The following is a 20,336-nucleotide window of genomic DNA, read 5'->3' on the forward strand; positions in this document are numbered from 1 at the left end:
AATGTGGATAGAAATTGTGCAGGTGAAATACTAAATAATCAAAACAGCAGCTGACAATTACACAACAAAACATTTGTGCATAAAAAAATAGAAAACCCAGAATTGCTGTGCTAAAATAGGAGGTGATAAAACCAAAATACAAATGATATATACAGTGATAAGTCCATGAGAACATCTACAATATTAATGTTCAAATCTGTGAAGAAATTCAACATAAATAAAGTTCTTAAATATACGTGTCTCAGTGATGATAAATAGGGATGAGCTTGATGTTCGGGTCGAACATAAGGCCGCGTACACACGGGCGGACTGTCTGCCCAACTTAGTCCGCCGAAACACATTTCAGCGGACAGTCCGCTCGTGTGTGGGCTTCAGCGGACTTTTTCAGCGGACAGTCTGGCGGACTAAGTCTTTCGGAATGTTGGAAAGACTGTCCGTCGGACTCGCATTTCAGCGGACAGTCCGCCCGTGTGTGTGCCAGTCCACCCTACTTTTGAAATGAGCGGACTTTTCTCGCCCGGAGAAAAGTCCGCTCATTTCGAGCGGGTATCCAGGTAGGCGGGGCCCGCGACGGAGACGTCGCTGGCCCGCCGCCTGGTATGGACTTAAAGGGGAACCCCAACGCCAAAAAAAATCGGCGTGGGGGTGCCCCCCAAGTCCACAACAGACCCTTGTCCGAGCACGCTACCCGGCCAGCCAGGAAAGGGGGGCGAGCGAGCGCCCCCCCTCCTGAGCCGTACCAGGCCGCGTGCCCTCAACATGGGGGGTGCCTTGGGGAAGGGGGGGCCGCGCGGCCCCCCCACCCCAAAGCACCTTGTCCCCATGTTGATGAGGACAAGGGCCTCTTCCCGACAACCCTGGCCGTTGGTTGTCGGGGTCTGCGGGCGGGGGGCTTATCGGAACCCGGGAGCCCCCTTTAATAAGGGGGCCCCGGATACCGGCCCCCCACCCTATGTGAATGAGTATGGGGTACAATGTACCCCTACCCATTCACCTGTGAAAAAAAGTACAAAAAAAACACAACACAGGGTTAAAATATTTTATTGCACAGCTCCGGGGGTCTTCCGTCTTCGGGGGTCTTCTCGCCGGACTACGCCGCTATCTTCTTGTAGCTCTTTTACTAGCGGAGGAGTCCGGCTTTCTTCCACGCCGCCGGCCTCTTCTCCCGACTTCGGGGGTCTTGTCCCCCTCTTCGGTTCTTCTGCCGGGCCACCGCGCCTTCTTATAGCTCTTTTACAGGCGGTGGCCCGGTCTTCTGTCGCTGCCGTCGCCGCCGCCTTCCGTTCTTCTTCTTCTTCTTCTTCTTCTCCAGGAGATGTTGCCTCGACGATCTCTCCGGCCGGAATGCCAGAGCCACGCTGCGCGGCCACTTATATAGTGACAATAGGGCGGTGTCACATGGTATATGTCACATGGGCTGGTCACATGGGTTGATGTCACCATGTGACACCAACCCATGTGACATAAAGCCATGTGACACTGCCCCATTGTCACTATATAAGTGGCCGCGCAACGCGGCTCTGGCATTCCGGCCGGAGAGATCGTCGAGGCAACATCTCCTGGAGAAGAAGAAGAAGAAGAACGGAAGGCGGCGGCGGCGACGGCGGCGACAGAAGACCGGGCCACCGCCTGTAAAAGAGCTATAAGAAGGCGCGGTGGCCCGGCAGAAGAACCGAAGAGGGGGACAAGACCCCCGAAGTCGGGAGAAGATGCCGGCGGGGAGGAAGAAAGCCGGACTCCTCCGCTAGCAAAAGAGCTACAAGAAGATAGCGGAGGAGTCCGGCGAGAAGACCCCCGAAGACGGAAGACCCCCGGAGCTGTGCAATAAAATATTTTAACCCAGTGTTGTGTTTTTTTTGTACTTTTTTTCACAGGTGAATGGGTAGGGATACATTGTACCCCATACTCATTCACATAGGGTGGGTGGCCGGTATCCGTGGGCCCCCTTATTAAAGGGGGCTCCCGGATTCCGATAAGCCCCCCGCAGACCCGACAACCAACGGCCAGGGTTGTCGGGAAGAGGCCCTTGTCCTCATCAACATGGGGACAAGGTGCTTTGGGGTGGGGGGGCCGCGCGGTCCCCCTTCCCCAAGGCACCCCCCCATGTTGAGGGCACGCGGCTTGGTACGGCTCAGGAGGGGGGGCGCTCGCTCGCCCCCCTTTCCTGGCCGGCCGGGTAGCGTGCTCGGACAAGGGTCTGTTGTGGACTTGGGGGGGACCCCCACGCCGATTTTTTCCGGCGTTGGGGTTCCCCTTTAAGTCCATTCCAGGCGGCGGGGCCAGCGACGTTTCCTTCGCGGGCCCCGCCTACCTGGAGACGCGCTCGAAATGAGTGGACTTTCCTCCGCGTGTGTGGGCGAGTCCGTTCATTTCAAAAGTAGAGCGGATTGTATGGCGGACTTAGTCCGCCGTATTAGTCCGCTCAAAAAGTGCCGTGTGTGGTCAAGTCCGTTCATTCGAAAGTAGGACCGACTGTCTGTCGGATTGTCTGATGGACTTAGTTGGCCAGACAATCCGCCACGTGTGTACGCGGCCTAAGTTGGACTCGAACATTGAGTGTTCGCCTGTTTGAGCGCCGAGGATTGCTCCATAATGCACTGCGAGAGCTCAGTGTGTTGCTGTATGATGATTGGCCAAAGCATGCACTTGACCTGCATGCTTTGGCCAATCACAGCGCCCTCTGCTAAGAGCCATAATTGGCTAAAAGCAGGGTACCTTTGGCCAATCATGGCTCAGGGGGACTAAGTCCACGCCCCATACTATATAAGGCTGCTTACATGGTGGCCATGTGTAGTGTTGTTGGTGTGGACAGAGAGATAGCTTGATTAAGATTAAGCAGGCAGGTTATTCAGGTAGTGGCAGTGTATTTGATTTCTATATGTATACAGTCAGTCTAATATCCAGTGTAACCTATACCTACAGTGCATTCCGTGACGTACTGTTTCTAATACACTTCAGGCGGTGTACACAGTATCTAACACAGTGTTTACAGTGTCTACTAAACTTCTGGTGGTGTATATAGTATAAAATACAGTGCAGCCAGTGTACAGTTTCTAATACAGTGCAGGCGGTGTACACAGTATCTAATACGGTGTGTACAGTTTCTACAACACTTCTGGTGGTGTACACAGTACACAATACAGTGCAGCCGTAGTACAGGTGCTAATACAGTGCAGGATGTGTACACAGTATCTAATACAGTGTGTACAGTTTCTACTACACTTCTAGTGGTGTACACAGTACACAATACAGTGCAGTCATAGTACAGTTGCTAATACAGTGCAGGTGGTGTACACAGTATCTAATACAGTGTGTACAGTTTCTACTACACTTCTGGTGGTGTACACAGTACACAATACAGTACAGCCATAGTACAGTTGCTAATACAGTGCAGGCGGTGTACACAGTATCTAATACACTGTAGTGTGGTGTTGCAAAACAAAATATATATCATGTCCAGAAGGCCACCAAGGAGAGGCAGAAGCTCACAGGCCACTAAAGGAGGGCAAGTAGCCTCTGTGTCTACAGTCGACAGTGCTGGTGGTGGACATAGTGTATCCTCTGCAGGTGGCCGCGGGGCACGCTTGTCCATTTTTTCTGCTGCTGGCCATGTTATTGAGCCAGAACATGCAGAAGAGTTGGTGGAGTGGATAACAAAGCCGTCCTCATCCTCCTCGTCCTCTGTCACACGGGCTCAGAATAGTGTGCCTTCCAACGTAGCAGCTAAAGCAGCCTATACCACTGGCTCCTTGTCCACAGTCACTCCTTCTGAAGCCCCACCATCATGCACAGAGGAGTCCCCAGAATTATTCAACCACAGTGTTGGGTACATGCTGCTGGAGGATGCCCAGTGTTTTGAAGGCTCTGATGTTGGTTCCCAGGTTGAAGAAGGGAGTAACATGAGCCTAGAGAGAGGAGGTGACAAGAAACTCTCAGTCATGTTCCCCCAGCTGCAGCATACTGCCAAGTTTGCTCTAATGACGAGGAGGGAGGGGATGATTGATGAGGTCACTAACTGTACTTGGGTGTCTGAGAGAAGAGAGGAGGAGGCACAACTCCAATGAAGCAGGATGTCCTCTAGGGGGCAGCTTAAGGGCAGCCACCCTATTGCATCACACCACAGAGTTACGCAAGTGCAGGGTGTTACTGACTCCTCGCTGACATTTAAAAGTTCCTTGGTGTGGGCCTTTTTTGACACATGTGCAGCAGATCGCACCATTGCTGTTTGCAACCTATGTCTGAAGTAGATAAAGCATGGCCAGAACAGCAGCCGTTTGGGCACCACCTGCTTGACCAGACATATGACAACCTGCCATTCAGTTCGTTAGCAACAGTACTTGAAAGACCCACATCAAAGAAAAAAGCAGATTTCTCCTTGCACCTCATCTGGGATCTCAAACCCTACTATATCTCCAGTCCTCTCAAAAACCTGCACTGAGAGCAATGAAGGTATAGCAATAAGTGTCCCAAGTACTTGCAGCCAATATGCTAGCAGTACACCACCATCTGATTTTAGCAGGGAAATTTCTCTACCCCAGTTGCTGAACCGTAAAAAGATATTCGGTCCCAGCCATCCACATGCTCAGTGTCTAAATGCTAGCTTGGTGCTAGCACTGCAAACTGCTGCCTTTGCAGCTGGTAGACTCTGTCCCCATTTGTGAATTTGTGGAATGTGCTGTACCTCAGTGGCAGATTCCAAAGCGCCATTTCTTTTCACGGAAGACTATTCCGGTTCTCTACCGGCATGTGGAAAGCAATATTTTGGCCTTGTTGGACAGAGCAGCCAGTTGTAAGGTGCATATTACCGCTGACTAAAGGTCCATGGGCATGGGCAGGGATGTACCTTTCCTTCACGGTGCACTGAGTCTGCTGGCAGCTGGGAAGGATGCAGGACAGGGTTCAGTGTTGTTGGAGCTTGTTCCACCACCATGCCTCCAAAATGCTAGTGGTGATTATGCCACGGCTCTCTCCTCCAACCCTCTTCTTCTTCTTCCTCTATGGTCTATTCTGCAGATTTGTCCTCTGAACCAGCGGTGCTCCGTAAGCGTCCAAGGGGCTACGCAAGAAATTAGGCTAAAAGATGCCATGCAGTGCTTGAGTTGGTCTGCCTAGGGGACAGGAGCCACACTGGGACAAAGATTCTATAAGCTCTGCAGGGACCGGCTCAGAGGTGGTTGACGCCACGCCAGCCTCAGCCAGGAATATTTGTATGTGACAATGGCACCAACCTTCTATCCGCCCTCCAACAGTGACACTTGACGCATGTTCCATGTTTGGTACATGTCCTAAATTTGGTGGTGCAGCGGTTCTTGAGCAGGTACCCAATCTTACAGGATCTCCTGAGGCAGACCAGAAAAGTCTGTGGTCATTTCCGCTGGTCATACAATGTCAGTGCTCCCTCGGATGACATTCAAAGTGGATGCAACCTGTCCACCAACTGCCTCCTTTGTGACATGCCCACCAGGTGGAACTCAAAGTTGGCAATGCTGCAGTGGCTGCACATACAGCAGAGGGCCATCAATGAGTACCTGTGAGAATATGACACCAGGACAGGGTCAGGGGAACTTGGCTTCTTTTAGCCACACCAGTGGCTACTGATCAAGGATGCATGCACTGTCCTGTCACCATTTGAGGAGGCCACAAGGATGGTGAGCAGCAACAATGCATGCATCAGTGACACTGTCCCTCTAGTCTTCATGTCGAAGCACACGCTTCATGGAATCATGGACAGGGCACTTGAGGCAGAACAGCCGGAGGAAGAGGAGGACTTTCAAGGCCCCCTTTATCCAGATAGCATTCCTGCGGGCCCGCCAAACACACATGAAGTAGAGGAGGAGGAGGAGGAAGAGGATTGTGTCAGCATGGATGTAGAGGATAACACTCAGCAGCAGTCTTCCAGGGATGGTTTTCAGTCCCCAGAAACCCAATGAGTTGTACGTGGCTGGGAGGAGGTAGTTACAGATCATGTGATCCTTAGTGACCCAGAGGACTTAGAATCAAATGCCTCTGCAAACTTATGCTGCATGGCCTCCCTGATTCTGCAAAGCCTGCGAAAGGACCCTAGGATTTGTGATATCAGGGAGAGGGATCATTACTAGCTGGCAACCCTTCTTGAACCAGATTGGATCAGCAGCTATCAAGCACCTATGCTGAGGTAACTGATTGAATTTGATATGGATGTGGGGTCCCTTGAATACTGCCTATGCTGACTATACTATTCCTCCTCCACCTTGATGATGCTAGGTTCCAACTATATTTTTGGTTTAGGGCACCACCACCCAAGGCCCAATTTTTCTGCCCCGTTTAACAGGGGCATGTAATTACAATTTTTGATCTAATATTTCACAGCAGGGCCCGTTCCTGTGCCCAACAAGAGTAACCGAGGGCATACAGTGTTGTGGCACCACCACCACCAAAGGGCCAATGTTTCTGCCCCTGTTTAACAGGGGCAAGTAACTACAATTCTTGATATAATATTTCACAGCAGGGCCCGTTCCTGCACCCAACAAGATTAACTGTGATGCTTACAGTGTTCTGGTACCACCAACACCTAAGGCCCAATTTTTTGCAGAGTATATAGGGCAGGCCGTATGGCACAGTATTTCACAAAAGTGAGTACACCCCTCACATTTTTGTAAATATTTTATTATACCTTTTCATGTGACAACACTGAAGAAATGACACTTTGCTACAATGTAAAGTAGTGAGTGTACAGCTTGTATAACAGTGTACATTTGCTGTCCCCTCAAAATAGCTCAACATACAGCCATTAAAGTCTAAACTGCTGGCAACAAGCACCCCTAAGTAAAAATGTCCAAATTGGGTCCAAAGAGTCAATATTTTGTGTGGCCACCATTATTTTCCAGCACTGCCTCAACCTTTTTGGGCATGGAATTCACCAGAGCTTCACAGGTTGCCACTGGAGTCCTCTTTCACTCCTCCATGATGACATCACGAAGCTGGTGAACGTTAAAGATCTTGTACTCTTCCACCTTCTATTTGATGATGTCCCACAGATGCTCAATAGGATTTAGGTCTGGAGACACGCTCTGCCAGTCCTTCACCTTTACCCTCAGCTTCTTTAGCAAGGCAGTGGTCATCTTGGAGATGTGTTTGGGGGCCCAGTTTCCAAAGGGAGGGGATCATGCTCTACTTTAGTATGTCACAGTAAATGTTGGCATTCATGGTTCCCTCAATGAACTGTAGCTCTCCAGTGGTGGCAGCACTCATGCAGCCCCAGACCATGACACTCCCATCACAATGCTTGACTGTAGGTAAGACACACTTGTCTTTGTACTCCTCACCTGGTTGTTGCCACACGTGCTTGACACCAACTGAACCAAATAAATTTATCTTGGTCTCATCAGACCACATGACATGGTTCCAGTAATCCATGTCTTAAGTCTGCTTGTCTTTAGCAAACTGTTTGTGGGCTTTCATGTTTTGAAGAGGATTCCTTCTGGGATGACAATTTGATGGTGTGTGTGTGTCGTATGGTCTGGTTCTTCAATAGTCCATTGTATCTTTCAATAAAATCAGCTGCCTGTGGATTGTATGGGATGTGGCACAACCAGTACACTCTTGAATCTCTAGCCCACTGCTGTACTGTTGATCCAGTGAAGTGTGAGCCGTTATCACTTTGGACATGTTTGGGACAACCATAACCAATGACACGTTTCTAGAGCTGCTGAAGCATTGTGGCTTGATCTGCACATTTGCAAGGATGAACAAGTAAACGTCCTGAATAGGTGTGAACTGCAGTACAACAATATCTCAGTTTGTTGTTTTCCCGGGGCAGGGGACTGAAGTCAACCTGCCAAATCTCTGCAGCCCTCTCCCCCCTCTGAATGGACCCAGTGGAGTACTTTTGCAATATTCATTGTCACATTTCTCCACACACTGTACAGTTCCCTATTACAGTCTTTATCATGTCCATAGATATAAGAAATCCTCTCTGCTGTGCCCATTCATATGTTGCTTTCTGTCCCAAATGTCTAGATTGCTTGTGGGCCCAGTTGACCAAGTTCATCAAGACAGGATCACGTGGCACAACTGCCTTCACTTTGGTGATTTCATCTGCAACTCTGTTATAGGTCTCAAGGTCTGGAACTAGACTCCCACCTCGCCTTTCCATGAATCATTCAATCATTGGACTTCCACGTAGGCATCCAAGTTGTCAGTCCTTTAAAGCCTGCCCAGCTGTCAGTGTAGATAGTGACATGGGAAGAAGGATCCTCCTGAAGAGTCATCACTACAGCTTTCAACTGTGTCTGTACTAGGGTTGTAGGCTGCTGCTGTCTATTTACGCCCAGATGAGGTAACTATGACGGAACCATCAATGAACCATACTAACTCCTTCATGTCTTCCAACAGAGACTCAAAGGGTGAAGCCTCTTGAATGGGGGATGATTGCAGTACAGGAATTTCTTCTTCTGGCTGGGTGCTAGTGAAAGTAACAAGCCCTGCCAAATGTTTTGAATTTGTTTCTGACATCCCAAGCTGCAATACCCCCTCTTTCTTAAAGGTACTACGTCCATTTCATCAGTGTCTGGTTCTGGGCTACAGCTGCCCTAGTGGTCAGTCCATTATCTCTCACCCATCCTGCTATTGACAATGCAGTATGTATGGTGATTGTGTCCTTTGTAATGGTCTCTACATGTTGAAGTGCTGTGTAGGCCCCAAACAGGTACTTCTCTAGGGTAGTGTATATCTTCTGTGCCCCTGTCAGTTGTTTGGACCAAAATCCAATGGGTATTGCTCTCAGTCCTTTCTTTTTATTTGGCTGCCACAGACTCCAAGACATAGTACCATCCTGCTCCACTACATCCAGCTGAAATGCTACTCCTTGTCTCCCGGGTCCCAATCCCTGATGCTGCAAAATGTCTTCTTTAGCAGCAAGGAATGTGGTCTGCTACTCTGAATCCCATGAGAACTCAGTCTTTTTCCAGGTAACATTGTATATAGGCATCCAAATCAGTCCAAGATGTGGGATGAACAATCTCCAGAATTCCACAATTACAATTAATTTCTGTGCCTCCTTTTAGGTAGTAGGGGGCAAAAGCACCTGGATAGTTTGCACAACTGTCTCTGGAATTTTCCTCTGTGGCCCAGTCCACATCATTCCTAGCAATTTCACCTCATTGGCAGGTCCTTGGACTTTGTCTTTGTTGATACCCCACCCTCTGCTCTCAATGTGCTGCATCATCAGGTACAGTGCTTCAGCTACATCTTATTTTGTCCCAGAGATCATGATGTCATCAATGTAGTGAAACACAGTGACTTTCAAATTCAGCGTACTTAAATCTTGGGCAATCGGTCCATGACAAATCATGCAGAAGGACAGTGAAAGTGTACTGACAGCCATCCCACACCATAGCAAACTGGTCTTGACAACATTGAAAAGAAAGCCTTAGCCTGGTCTATCACAGCATGATATTCTCCTGCCTTATTAGCAATTTTCTCAACAATTGAGATCATATCCGGTACAGCTGACTTCAATGAAGGCACCACTTTGTTTAGACTTCTGTGATCCACAGTCTATACTGTTGGGACATACTGTATGTCCCATCAGGTTTCTTTACTGGGAACACCAGAGACCAGAAAAAACTTATAGCAGGTCTAAGGATTCCTACTCTCAACAGTTCTTGAATAGTCTCCCCAATTTCTTTGTGGCCTCCAGGAAGTCTGTACTGCTTGAGACAGACTGGCTTTTCTGGTGGAGGAGAATGTAGACGGGTCCATTTTGCATGACCTCTTCACCGCCCTAACCATATAAGCTTTATAAGGATACCCGAATATGAATGTACCCCTTTCAGTCTGAATTGACTGACCTTGAAGTACATCTATCTCAAGAATATTTTCGGTATTTTCGGTAGCTCTCATACCAAAACATTTGTCAAAAATCCTGATCCCTTGCTAATAGCCAATTTCACCTGTATCCTAACTGCTGGTGTGGTTTGCCCTCCCAAACCTTCTACATAAATCAATTATCCTTTGTGATGGGAAAGATTTCCTTGCAAAAGTGTAACTTCAACTCCTCAACTCCATTACATGTATAGGAAAAGATGACTTCCCCCACCATACAGTGACAGGTGCATATGGGCGTCGGTCTCCACTGCCCTCACTGCTATTACAGAAGACTCACATTCCCTTCGTAAAGGATAAGGAACCTCCCAATCCCCCTTTCTGAGTCTCTCTAACTCCTCCCCAGGATAAAGGGATTTGGGTTTGGGTTCATGTTCAGTTTTGGGAATTGATTTTGGGCTAACAGGAGGGGTCTGTTCTGTTTTCTCTAAGTCTAGGCTGATGTTATCTTCACTAGGAGTAGTGTTTCTAACCCTGACAGTTTTCCCTACTAAATGTTTCCACTTTGGACTCCACTGAGCAATCACATGGTAGGCCTCACATATCAGCAACAGTTGCCATTTCTGCTGGGGAGAACTTTCCACCAATCAGAGAACAGAACCTTTGTTACCATGCTGCTGTTGCTACAATGGAATCTCTAACAAATGGACAGGAATTCACAACCTTGTGTAACAGTCATGTTATTTTGAACCATTAATAGGGATGGCGAACGGTTCGCCCGGCAGTCGTTTCGCGACGAATTTCAGCTTTTCGCCGTCCGCCCGATCGGCGGACTATTGGCGCCGTTCGCCCGGCGGACTTCCGTGTTTACTGTGTAAAAGAACTTTGACCTCTGATGACACATCCATCATGGGGTACAGGACAGCCAATTGAGACATTACAGCACATGGACACTTGGACATTCCCCCTAACTTATAAATAGACCCGATCCGGCGGCCATTTTACATTCTTTCTTCTGTCACTATAGGGAGAGGTTGCTGTGTGGAGCAGGGAGAGACTTCAGTGACCCAAATCGCTATCTATTAGGTCCACAAAAGTTCTTTTAAGGACTGGTATCATGGTATAGGTGTTAGGTGTAGTTCAGGATATAGGTTTGAGGCAGTGCTGTGCTAGTGATTGTTGCAGCAGCCTGAGTGTCTTTTGTCAGTGTAGAGAAAGGGACAGGACGCTGTGTGCTGCAGGGACAGTCAGTTTAATCATTAGCTGTTACTATTAGGTCCACAAAAGTGCTATTCAAGTTATTGTGCCAGCAGCCTGTGTTTTATCAGTTTAAATAGGGACAGGCAGGAAGCTGTGTGTGAGGCAGTGAGGGACAGTCAGTTTAATCAGTAGCTGTTACTATTAGGTCCACAAAGGTTCTTTTCAGGACTGGTATGGTAATAGGCTTGTACACGTATAATATTCTTTCTTCCAAATATAGAAAGAATATTATACTTGACTGCTGCCCTTCTGCTGCAGTCTGCTAATCATTCACAACCTACTTGTTCCACAAAGGTCCTTATAAGGACTGGTAAGGTCTAGAGTGCTACAGTACATAGGGTTGAGTGAGGTACAGTCTGCTATTCCTTAAGGACTGGTATAGGTCCACAATACATAGGGTTGAGGTGCACTACTGCTGACTGCTGCCCTATACTGCAGCAGTCCTTTATCAGTATAGGGACTGAGAGTTTTGTCACAGGGTCATTTAAAAAATGACAGGCAGAGGAAGAGGCAGGCCCTTCCGCAGGGGTGGTAGGGGTAGGGCAGGAGCAACAGGCTTGAGCCAAAGTGGGAAGTTGCAGAAGGTGCGTTCAATTACTTTAAAGGATGCACCAGACTTGGTTGAGTGGCTTACTCAGCCTTACTCTTCTGCACCCTCCTCATCCTCTCGATCTGCACCCTCTTCTTCACTCTCTGCTATGTGCACCCCCAAAGACACTACCACCAACAACACCACCACCACCACATACCTTCCGCTTGAGTCACAGGAATTATTTTCCGATCCATATCAAGACATTTCTGATGCGCAGCCACTCTTGGTATTGGATCAGGAAGAGGAGCTAGCAACAACCGATACTCAGCAGTCTGACGACAGTTCCCAGATCAGCCCAAGGAGGAGGTTGGTCCCCGGTGTTGCTGCCTATTCCGAGATCTCTACTTATAGCGGTGGGGAAGGTGACGTTGATGATAACGTGTCTAGTGATGTCACGTGGGTGCCCACAAGAGAGGAAGAGGAGGGGAGTTCAGAGGGAGATATGGACCAGCAGATAGGGAGGAGAAGCAGGAATAACTTACATTGCACAGGAGGGACAAAGCAGACTGCAAATGTATCAGGAGCGAGTCATCGACCATGTACGGTCACATCTGGCACTCCCAGGACACCAGCACATGGCTCCGCAGTGTGGGCTTTTTTTAACGTGTCCGCTGCTGACAATAGCGCTGCCATCTGCAATCTTTGCAGTCAACGCATTAGTCGCGGTAAGCCCAACACTCACCTAGGGACGACCGCCTTAAGAAGGCACATGAGCAGCCATCACCGAGCCCAGTGGGAGCAACGGAACACACAAAGCCACACTCCAGGCTCTCACCGTCCAGCCTCGTCTTCTACTTCTCCTTCTCCTTTCTCCTCACAATTGTCCTCCACTCCACCTTCCATCACGCCAAGCTCACGTTTTTCTGCAAAAAGGCAGGCTTCCATGGGCCTAATGTTCGAGCGTAAAAAAATTATGACACCGGATAACCCTCTTGCCCAACGGTTGACGGCTGGCTTGTCAGAACTGATAGCCCGCCAACTACTGCCATATAAACTGGTGGACTCGGAGGCCTTTCGCAAATTTGTGGCCATTGGAACACCACAATGGAAGGTCCCAGGAAGGAAGTAAGTATTTCTCACAGAAGGGCATCCCAGAGCTATATGGCCATGTTCAGCGGCAAGTGAATGTATCTCTGGCACACAGTGTCGGTGCAAAGATACATCTGACCACAGACACGTGGTCTAGCAAACACGGGCAGGGAAGGTATATCACTTTTACTGCCCACTGGGTGAACCTTCTGACGGCCGTCAAGCATGTAACCCGTGGCACCCGTGTAGATTTGGTTTTACCGCCACGGATCGCATGCAGGCCTGGCTCTTCTTCTCCTCCTCCTCCTACTCCATCCTCCTCCCTCTCCTCCTCGGCTGACTCCTCCTTTTCCGCTGCTTGCGTCTCTTCCGCTGCGCCGCCCAAGCTCCCCAGAACCTATTCGACATTCCAGGTGAGACGTTGCCATGCCGTGCTGCGTCTGTTGTGCCTGGAAGCCAAGAGCCACACTGGCCCGGCACTCCTTTCAGCTTTGCGTTCACAGGCAGATCAGTGGCTAACACCGCTCAATTTGACAGTTGGTAAAGTGGTGTGTGACAACGGTGCCAAACTGCTTAGCGCATTGAAACAGGGCAAAATTACACACGTGCCATGCATGGCACACATCTTAAACTTGGTCGTGCAGTGATTCGTTGTCAAATACCCTGGGGTCCAGGACATCTTGCGGCAGGCAAGGAAAATCTCGGCCCATTTCAGAAGATCTTACACGGCCATGGCTCGCCTTGATGACATTCAGCGGCGACACAATCTGCCGGTCAGACGTCTTATTTGCGATTGTCCGACTCGATGGAACTCAACCTTCTATATGCTTGATAGGCTGCTCCAGCAGAAATGTGCAGTTAATGCCTACCTGTATGAACTCTGCGGCAGAACAGGTTCTGGGGAGCTGTTTTTTTTTTCACCGTGCCAGTGGCTGCTCATGCGCGATGCATGCAGACTTCTGCGCCCATTTGAGGAGATCACCAAACTGGTCAGTCGCAGCCATGGCGCCATCAGTGACATGGTACCTTATGCCTTCTTTATGGAGCGTGCATTGCGTCGTGTCATTAATCAAGCTGTGGAGGAGCGGGAAGATGAGGAAGTCGCAATGCTGGATGAATTCCCAGGGGGGGCTACTCTATCTGAGACAAGTCAACAACAGGAGTCTGAAGAGGAGTCAGAGGAGGATGGTGCCGGGGCGGATGAGGAGGAGCAAGAAGAGCATGCTTTAAATCTTTCTGGGATCCCTGTTGTTGTGCGTGGATGGGGAGAGGAGAATGAAGAGGATGACATTATCCTGGATGATGAGCAGGAGCAAGGCCACCACACCGCTTCCAGTTTAGTGCAAATGGGGGCCTTCATGCTCCAGTGTTTTAATAGGGACCCCCGTATAAAAAGCATAAGGGTCAAGGACCAGGACTGGGTGGCAATGTACTTAGACCCCCAGTACAAACACAAAATGGCAGAAATGTTACCGCCATCACAGAGGGCTGTCAGAATGGAGCACTTCCAGGCCTTGCTTCGAGAAATGCTGCATTCGGCTTTGCGTGCGCTGGCAGAGGAGCAATTCCCACTCCCAGAGAAGGAGTTGCGGGTACCAATCCAACAGCGCCTGCAAGAAGAGGCCGGTTTGAAGATGTGTTGGTGACTTCGGATATGAGGTCATTCTTTCAGCCGACCCATCGACAGGTGTCATCCGGATCCAGCATCAGGGAACGCCTAGACTGTCAGGTGTTCGACTACATCGGGTTAAAGGCCGATGTGGACGCTCTGAGGAGTGATGAACCCCTGGACTACTGGGTGGGCAGGCTTGACCTCTGGCCAGAGCTTGCCCAATTTGCAATCGAACTGTTGGCTTGCCCCTCATCCAGTGTCCTGTCCGAAAGGACGTTCAGCGCAGCAGGGGGGATCGTGACCGATAAATGTACTCGCCTAGCTCACGACAGTGTTAACTACCTCACATTTCTAAAAATGAATGAGGCATGGATCTCGGAGGAATTCAACACATGTGACCAGTAGACCATGTATATGTCTATAAACAATTTTTTTAATCGAGCACACAGACCTTCTTTCTTCATTTGGCTCACTTCCTTGTCCAAAAAAATCACACCGTACTATATGCCCGTACCCTCCTGTTTGAAGAGGTTGAGCGGTGTCATATTTCTACTGGGGCTTCTTATTATGAGGGGCTCCCACCATCCCTGTGCTGTGCTGACTTCCTCCTGGGGCTGTACCTCTGCTGTGCATATTATGAGGGGCTCCCACCATCCCTGTGCTATGCTCATTATGAGGGGCTTCCACCATCCCTGTGCTGTGCTGACTTCCTCCTGGGGCTGCTTATTATGAAGGGCTCCCACCATCCCTGTGCTATGCTGACTTCCTCCTGGGGCTGCTTACGGTGCAGGTGTCAGTGCTCTCTATCACGGTGCTGCTGTCAGTGCTGTATATCATGGTGCTGGTGTGAGTGCTTTATGTCACGCTGCTGATGTCAGTGCTCTCTATCACGGTGCTGGTGTCAGATCACTCTATCACGGTGCAGGTGTCATTGCTGTATGTCACGCTGCTGATGTCAGTGCTCTCTATCACGGTGCTGGTGTCAGATGACTCTATCACAGTGCTGCTGTCAGAGCTGTATATCACGGTGCTGGTGTTAGTGCTTTATGTCACGCTGCTGATGTCAGTGCTCTCTATCATGGTGCTGTTGTCAGATCACTCTATCACGGTGCAGGTGTCATTGCTGTATGTCACGCTGCTGATGTCAGTGCTCTCTATCACGGTGCTGCTGTCAGTGCTGTATATCACGGTGCTGGTGTTAGTGCTTTATGTCACGCTGCTGATGTCAGTGCTCTCTATCACGGTGCTGGTGTCAGATCACTCTATCACGGTGCAGGTGTCATTGCTGTATGTCACGCTGCTGATGTCAGTGCTCTCTATCACGGTGCTGGTGTCAGTGCTGTATATCACGGTGCTGGTGTTAGTGCTTTATGTCACGCTGCTGATGTCAGAGCTCTCTATCACGGTGCTGTTTTCAGATCACTCTATTACGGTGCAGGTGTCATTGCTGTATGTCACGCTGCTGATGTCAGTGCTCTCTATCACGGTGCTGGTGTCAGTGCTGTATATCACGGTGCTGGTGTTAGTGCTTTATGTCACGCTGCTTATGTCAGTGCTCTCTATCATGGTGCTGGTGTCAGATCACTCTATCACGGTGCAGGTATCATTGCTGTATGTCACGCTGCTGATGTCAGTGCTCTCTATCACGGTGCTGGTGTCAGATGACTATATCACGGTGCTGCTGTCAGTGCTGTATATCACGCTGCTGGTGTTAGTGCTTTATGTCACGCTGCTGATGTCAGTGCTCTCTATCACGGCCTCTACCCTGACCTTCCCTCTCCTCCATTGCCTTCATGCGCTCCACAGTCCTGAATTGTCACAACAATTTCACATATAAAAAAAAGAATGCTTGTAGTTGTCAATCCCAGATTCACCTCATACATGTGTTATGTCATTGGCCATGTGGTGGGACTATGTTTACACAGCTATTAATTATTTTGTGGCTGCAAATTTGACCTGTAGGTTTGCAAAGTTCGCCTCCCATTGAAGTCAATGGGGCCCGCCGCGAACGTTATGGTTCGCAAACTATCAGCCGCGTTCGCGGTCCGCATTCGCGAAACGTCCCGTCGGAAGTTCGTCCATCACTAACCATTAATACGTGTTCTTGAAATTTTATAAATAGGCAACTCATATCCTCATATTGATTAGTGGTTCCAAATTAATAACAACTACTGCAGTAGGGAACAGACATAAAAACATACACTTCCAAATAACTGTTCTATTTATTTGGTGTAATTATAGAGTTTTATACACATGATTACGTAGGTATCACATTAATATTTCAAATGTACTTTTATGGTAACAAGGGGCGCAACATAGGCAGGCTATATTCTAATCAGGACTAGAGAGGATGCAAAATGTAATCAAAACATTATTAGTGCCGTGTGCACAATGAGTGCAGTGTGCACAATGAATGCAGTGTGCAATACATAGGCAAACCATCCAAATATAGAATATAGTTATATATAAGCTCTAACGAGCAGGGCCCTCTGATCCCTCCCGCATTGATTTGTATTGTAAGGGTACTGCCTGCTCCATGTTGTAAAGTGCTGCGTAAACTGTTGGCGCTATATAAATCCTGTATAATAATAATAATAATATACAGAATTTACACATTTCCTTTACAATTCATATCCCAGACTTGGCAGACTATGGCATTATGGTGATGGGATTATGCAAATAGAACAGGGTGGTTTTACAAACTTTTATACTTAACATCATGTTCTTTGGCAATCAACAGCTGCCTTGACACAATTCATGGTGAATGGACTAAGGTGACTTAATTACACAGGTGGGGTTTGTTCTGGTACACATTATAATAGGTTCACATATGTGTGGCCTCGGTGCCCAGCATGTGGTCCAGTGCATCCCTGTTCACCGGTTCAGGTGCCATTCAGGTGAGAATCAGGTTGGCATTTTTGCCTGAATTCTCACCTGAACCGGACCCAAAGACACACAGGACCCCCTTTTGGAATGTGGACCGCAGCCAAGCTGAACCTCTGTGAACCAGGCTCCATTGTGAGCCAGGCACAGTCGTACCTCATGGGAATTGGATGCAGAGAGATCTGCATCCAATTTGTACATATGTGAACCTGGCCTCAGGGCCTGGACTTTTGCTGATGCCATTTGTTCCTGAGGCTTGTGACATCATTCAGAAAGCAGTGAGGGTTACTTTTGACCAATAGTTTACTTCCTTTTGACTTGCATTTTGGTTGCTTCAAGCTGCTTTTTCACACCTATAGACTAGAATGGCAATGTGAAGGCTGATTAAAGCAAGCAAGCAGCCCACTGACATAGGTCCTTAGTCATGTTGCATAGAAATTATGATACACTCAAAACTGAAAACAAAGTGTCCCTGTATATAAATCTGCTTCATCCACAGTTATCTTGTATTATTCACAATTAATTATATATAATAATAAAATAAAAATCTTCAAAATGCAATGCCATCTCAATATAAAAGAATGACAAATGTTCTGTAGAAATATACACAGCTAACATAAAGAGGCACTGTCAGTTTATCCTATATAGGCCAAGTGACAGTGACTGTGAAAAATCCCAAACCCCCAGATCAGCCAGCACAAAATACCTGATACATCTGGGTATGGGGGTACATATGACCAATCACTAGTCCTGGCTGTCATATGTCATAGGGGGTGACATCACTGCTTCCTAAAAGTTCTACCAAAATTCAACACCGGGGGAACAATTGCTCCAATGGGGACATGACAACGACAATCCTTAAACATTAAACAATTTATTACTATAATGTTTTGGTTGCTCATTTGTTTTAAAAAAATATTTACTGTGAATAGTTTTTTTAGAACTGTGTATGGTACAGGGCTATATACAGGAACACTTTGTTTTCCAGTTTTGATGACAGTGTTTTATTATCTGTGACTCCATCAAGATGTTGACTGCTTGAATAATACATTCCATCGCTGTACAGTATTGCACACTTCAGCAAAATAAAGTCTTCTACTTGTACGCAGCTGCAATTTCTATCACAGGCACCCAATTCTGTCAGCTGCTGCTAATAAACATATGTGAAAAATAAAATAAAGTTTTTGAAAGTATCATTAGGCATAGCAAAGCATCAGTCATTCAGAAATGCAGGCGTTATTAGCTCCCAAACAGCCACAACACCAGATTGAATAGTGACAGTTTTGACTATACTGCAGTAACAAAGTGGTAAATAATTTAGTAAAGATAATCTGATTAATTGGTGTAGTGCCTTCCATGCACAATACATCACCTCTCAGCTGGGACAAGATTGCGGCTGCACCTGCTCCCTAAAACCCCAGGAGTGTTTGTTGGTTATGTTGTGCCAAGCATGGTTGCCCCATGTGTCCAGATAAGCAGAATGTGTCATAGACATTAACAATTTTAAAAAAGTTGAATAATTTAAATGACAGGACAAAAAAAATGAATGCACTGTACTTTAGGTAAGATGGACGTGAAAAGAAGAGCAGAGGGGAAAGAAAATATAAATGGATTGGAGAGAACATTCTCTTTCTGACAGAATATGTATCAAATTAAACGCCTTTGTTTATAGTTTGATTTAGTGTATCCAACAGATTTTGAAGGCGCTCCAGCTTTCCGTGTATGCTACACTCCATTGCCTGTGTTATATGCACATAACAAGGTCCATTATGCCTAAGCAAACATTGTTTAACAGCAACCCCTTTAGCAAAAACAAAAGAACATGGAGAGATTGCCTGAGTAAACCAAAGCAGAGAGATGAAAAGCTGTTGAGGCAGAAAACCATTTTTTTAAAGTGGCTGTAAACCCTCTGAGTCAACTTAATGTTATCAGATACTAGATAACAAAGGCAGCTAATCGCTGCCTGTGAAAGTGCACTTACTTGTGTATTTTCCATGAAATTCGTCAGTTTATCTTTGATGACGTCATGCGCGATTGCGCAGTGTGTACTTTCATTAACAGCATGTATATAGTGCCATTTGTTTATTTCCGGCATGTCTGTAATTGACTATGTGCGAGCTTCCCCTCTGAACAGCACAGAGGAGAAGTCTCGCAATGCATGCAGGAATGATTCTAGTCTGTTCTGGTTCAGAATGCTCTGTTGCTGTAGTAACGGCAATCGAGATTGAGGCTTGGTAACGACGCTGCGGCGCATGAGCGAGATTTCGGCAGGGATACAAACGAAGGGCGGAAATGATATCCGCATCGGCTTCAGGAAAACAGAACAAAGAATGGTGTGGACGATACCCGGAAGAGAATTCACAATCAAACAACAAAAAAGGTACTTCTAACACTTGTTTCGGAGTAATTTATAGACCTCTTGATTAGCAATGTAAAACAACATTGTAGTATTAGAAAATTACGATTTTTTGGGCGGGGTTTACTTCCTCTTTAACTCAATATCCATGTGTATGCATGAGTTCTAATAAGTTAAACTTAGAATGTCAAAATGAAAAATAAAACAGAGAACCTTCATATTTTCACTATATTATAAATATTTTACCAATCCACTCAAATCACTTACATAAGTACGAAGGTTTCGAGCACAGACAAGGCCAATAGCACCATTCTCCTCTGAACCACAGATAATCAAAACCGTTGGTTGCTTCTTAGGAAGAGTTTTCAGTGGGTACACCTGGCAAAAAAGAAGGGAAAATTTTTTATCTGTGTGGAATACAACAAAGATGTGCATTTCAGGGAACTTGTGACCTTTTTTGATACAATTCAGTGATTGGCATGTGAAAAGGCTCACTAAAGATCAGGTCACATTGGTGATCCGATCACTGTTGGCAAAGTGTTAGCAATTGGATAATTAAAAAGAGCCATTCACCAGCCTCACTGGCCAAAATGCTTACATTAATATTGATTGGATCCTGGGAAAACATTTTCTTACCCCCCCCCCCCCCCCCCCACACACACACACACCACTGGCCTCTGCCATGCAATGCAATTTTGCTCTCCATCTGCTCTGAAAGCAGCTAGAATCAAAAGTGGTTTACTATAGCACATCAGGCAGCAATTGAGATTGGTTGTCAGAGGATGCAGCATATTATTACT

The 20,336-nt window shown here is 47.4% G+C and overlaps 1 protein-coding gene across 1 annotated transcript in view; it reads right to left on the reverse strand.

The window, feature by feature from the left end:
- Positions 1-20,336, reverse strand: part of YJEFN3 (YjeF N-terminal domain containing 3) — a 358,972-nt gene that overhangs the window by 63,973 nt on the left and 274,663 nt on the right. The window contains exon 3 of the mRNA XM_077475431.1: positions 19,804-19,914. Within this exon, the coding sequence (XP_077331557.1) occupies positions 19,804-19,914 (111 nt within the window). The remainder of the gene's footprint in view (positions 1-19,803; positions 19,915-20,336) is intronic.

This window comes from Lithobates pipiens, unplaced genomic scaffold (genome assembly GCF_037356315.1).
Source record: "Lithobates pipiens isolate NorthernLeopardFrog02 unplaced genomic scaffold, aLitPip1_a1.2 Scaffold_13, whole genome shotgun sequence".
Classification (NCBI taxonomy): Eukaryota; Metazoa; Chordata; class Amphibia; order Anura; family Ranidae; genus Lithobates; species Lithobates pipiens.